This window comes from Tupaia chinensis, unplaced genomic scaffold, assembly GCF_000334495.1.
Source record: "Tupaia chinensis unplaced genomic scaffold, TupChi_1.0 Scaffold000217_1, whole genome shotgun sequence".
In the NCBI taxonomy this organism is placed as follows: domain Eukaryota; kingdom Metazoa; phylum Chordata; class Mammalia; order Scandentia; family Tupaiidae; genus Tupaia; species Tupaia belangeri.
Window position 1 is genome coordinate 1,477,344 of NW_006159692.1, and position 3,498 is coordinate 1,480,841.

At 52.9% G+C, this 3,498-nt stretch overlaps 1 protein-coding gene across 1 annotated transcript; it reads right to left on the reverse strand.

Moving 5' to 3' along the window:
* Window positions 1-45: 45 nt before the first annotated feature.
* CH25H (cholesterol 25-hydroxylase) lies at window positions 46-1,855 on the reverse strand. Its single transcript, XM_006147611.3, has one exon. The coding sequence runs from the start codon at window positions 1,214-1,216 to the stop codon at window positions 374-376; it is 843 nt and encodes a 280-aa protein (XP_006147673.1). The 5' UTR covers window positions 1,217-1,855; the 3' UTR covers window positions 46-373.
* Between the last annotated feature and the right edge of the window lie 1,643 nt (window positions 1,856-3,498).

Sequence of the window (3,498 nt, forward strand, 5' to 3'; positions counted from 1 at the left end):
GCAGGAATTTTTCATTGTTTAGAGTCTGAAGTGCATTCAAATAAATTCTTTCAGTCAAGGTTTTAGGACACTTTCAAACATAGAAAATTCCATGTTCTGCACACAAATCCTTCTAGAGATGATTTAGATACGCCAGTGATGGATCTGCAGTTTAGATCCAGGGATCAAGGCTGTTGAAGTGTGCTGGGATTCAACACCAGGAACACAATTGGATTGAAATACCAGCATTCTATAAATTACTTTGTCAGCTAGCAGAAAATCATCCGATTTTATCTGTAACAGTTCTCAACAGTTAATAAGTTACTGGCGTAAAGAAAAAGAGTTCGTCTGTGTTTCTCCTGATTCAAGAAGGAAACAAACAGCAGCCCCGGGTCTAGGGGGCTTTCCCCGGAGTCTCATCGCCCAGCTGGGATGGGCAGGGCCGCAGGGTCCCCAGCAGCTTGTCCCAGTGAGTGAAGTAAGGGGCGAAATTGCAGTTAAACTGAGAGTGGTGCAGGTCGTGATGCGCCACGCCCCCGTACCACCCGAAAGGCACCAGTCTGTGAGTGGACCACGGGAAGTCGTAGCCCGAGTGGTCCTCCACCGACAGCCAGACGTTGAGCACGTGGAAGACCAGCACGGTGAGCGGGTGACACCCGAGCAGCGTCACATTCACCATGTCGAAGAAGCCCAAGGAAAAGAGCTCCCAGATGCTCATGTACTGCGTGGCCAGCGCGAACGAGGACGCGTTCTGGTGGTGCAGCTTGTGGAAGGTGCGGTACAGCCAGGGCACCTTGTGGTGCAGCACGTGCCACGCGAAGAACTCGGCGTCGAAGAGCAGCAGACATAGCACGACGTGGCGCAGCAGCTGAAGCAGCTCCGGGGCTTCGGGGGGCAGGAAGGCCGGGGCGTGCGCCCAGTGCAGCAGCGTCACGGGGAGCACGAACACGACGTGCTGGTAGAGCGTCCGTCCCAGGCAGGGCAGCAGCTGCTGCACCGATGGCGAGAAGTCGGGGTGAATCTTGTAGCGCCGCAGCGCCGGCACCCAGGGGCACAGAGCATCCAGCACCACGAAGGGCAGGCAGAAGGCCATGTAGGTGGTGATGGCGAAGATGACGGGAAAGAAGGGCGACTGGGTGAGGGCATCCCGGGTCCTCAGGCGGTCCCAGAGGGGCTGCAGGAGCAGCTGGCCCGAGCTGCAGAGCACCCGGAGTTCCGAGCTGTTGCTGCCGCTCATCGCGCTGCGGTGCCTGGCGGCTGCTGCAGCTCCAGTCCCACCGACTTTTCTAAGGACTCGAGGCCCCGCCCCGAAGTGATGTCACAGCCCCGGCTCCCTGGCGGGATTGCGTTTAGCTTGAATAAGTAACCTGCGGAGTTACCCCAACAGCTATAAATCTAATCTCCAGCCGCGGCTAATTGACTCTGACCTACGTCTGTTGACAGTGGCACTTGTAACGTTCGTTACACGCTAACGGCGAGGGTCCAGTCCAGTCTGCGTGCCCTGTACAGGGCACCGACCGGGTAGTTGCTGAGTTTTGACAACTCTGTCATCAGCGCTCCGCCACCGGAGAACGCCCCCGCCAGATGGTGCTCCTTGCCAATGAAGGCCAAACTGGACTTTGAAATGCCCACTTACAGCTTCGGTGTGCCTTCATCAAGATGTGATCAAGAGGCAACACTGTATTCATTTTTTTAAAACTTTTTTTTAAAGAGTGTACGTTCGGATCTTTCTAAACCGCGCCCGGCCGCGGAATAACCTGCCGCCAACTGCAAAACGGCCTCTTCGCAGAGGGAATCGCGGTGAATCCGAGCGGAGGCAGGATGGAACCTCAGCGGCTCCAGCGGCTCCCGCGGCTCCCGAGAGTTACCGCGGAGCTGGAGAACTCGCCCCGCGCTCGCCCCGCGCTAGGATTTGCTGCCAGGAGCCCGCAGGCCGGCGGGGACCACCCTCTACCGCCCGCCAGAGGCATCCAGACCCACGACCGCGACTGCGAGCAGAAAACGCACCAGCCCCGGAGGCCGCGTCTACTAGGCGGCACTTCGGAAGAAACGAGGAGTGTAACCCTCGGCCTGCATCCGGGCGGGGCGGGGGAATGAAGCGCTTAACGCTCAGAGCCTGCCTCGATGCAGCTGAAACGCCGTTGCCTCTCAGGGGTGGAAGCGAATAAGCATTAAACCACCTTTTTTTCCACAAGGGAATGATCTGCGCGTTCCTGAAGCCTCCCCCCCAGGCTGTTAAACCAGCTTTGCAGCGTCCGCTGTGCGTCCCGTCCTGCCCTCCACCTGTGGTCGCATGAACCTTACCAGCCCCAGCCCTGAGAGTCAAACTACCCTCCCATGGCCAGCCCCCACGTTTCTCTGCAGCAACCGGAGTCCTCCTGCCGGGGACTGAGCACAAAGTGCCGGTACTAGGTACTAGAACCAACCTGGGGGGACTCCAGGACTGGCATAATCACAGTCTCTGAGGATGACGGGAGGCTGGTCCATGAGGAACCCTTAGAGAATAGAAGTTTGGGACACTCTGAGGCCGGGGACCCCCATCCTAGTTTTGTCTCTGCATCTGTGACTGGGCAGCCCTCCACTCCTCCACGCCTGCTTTGTCTTATGCCCCCAGGAAGGGTAATCACAGAGGTCATCTTAGAGCCTGTTGAAAGCGTTAATAAAAATAGTAAGTTTGCTGTGTGCTGCCTCCTGCCAGGGGCCTCAGAGAGCTCGGCTCCCCGCCCAGCCAAGGAGGAGGCATTGATGTTAGTGCCGGGGGTTCTAGCACCAGCAGCGACCCCATAGCGCTTAGTGTGCAGGAAATGCACAAAATGAGATCAGTTATTTTTCATTTGTATTCCGTATTTTTCCTAAAGAATAATTGATAAATTTAAAATTAAAATTAAATAAGACTATGTTAAAAAAGATAAAAAGGTAAAAGTCAGACATCATGAAGGAAGAATAAGTACTAAAAAAACGCAAACTAACAAGTGGGCCTAAAAGCATAATAAAACATGTAAATAAATACGTATGATATATGGAATAGGCTAATTTATAATATTTAGTAAATAGAATATACACACACACACACAAACACACACACACACATCCAATAGGCCAATTCTTCCTTCAGAATCTCCCAAATAGTTCATGACCCTGAACTCCCACTGGTAGAATCCTGGCATTCCTTAGACATTTAGACGTTCAGTCCCAGGAGCCCCCTAAACAGCCTCTTTTTTTTTTTTTTTTTAGAATTATTTCTTTTATTTATTTAGTTAGTTAGTTATTTTAATTTGACCAGAGAGGGACAGAGAGAAAAAGAGAGAGAGAGAGGGAAAGTGAGAAAGCAAACCTCCAGATCCAGGACTCAAACCATGGTTGCCCAGGTGGGAATCCAGTGCCCTTAACCATCACGCCACCTACCAGCCCCATAGACAGTTTCTTGTTAAAAAAACACAATGTCCCACAAAAAGATTATTATATTCTGCTGATGAGGTAAAGATTTTGAAGCAGATTTGAGTGTCTTGACAGTCAATG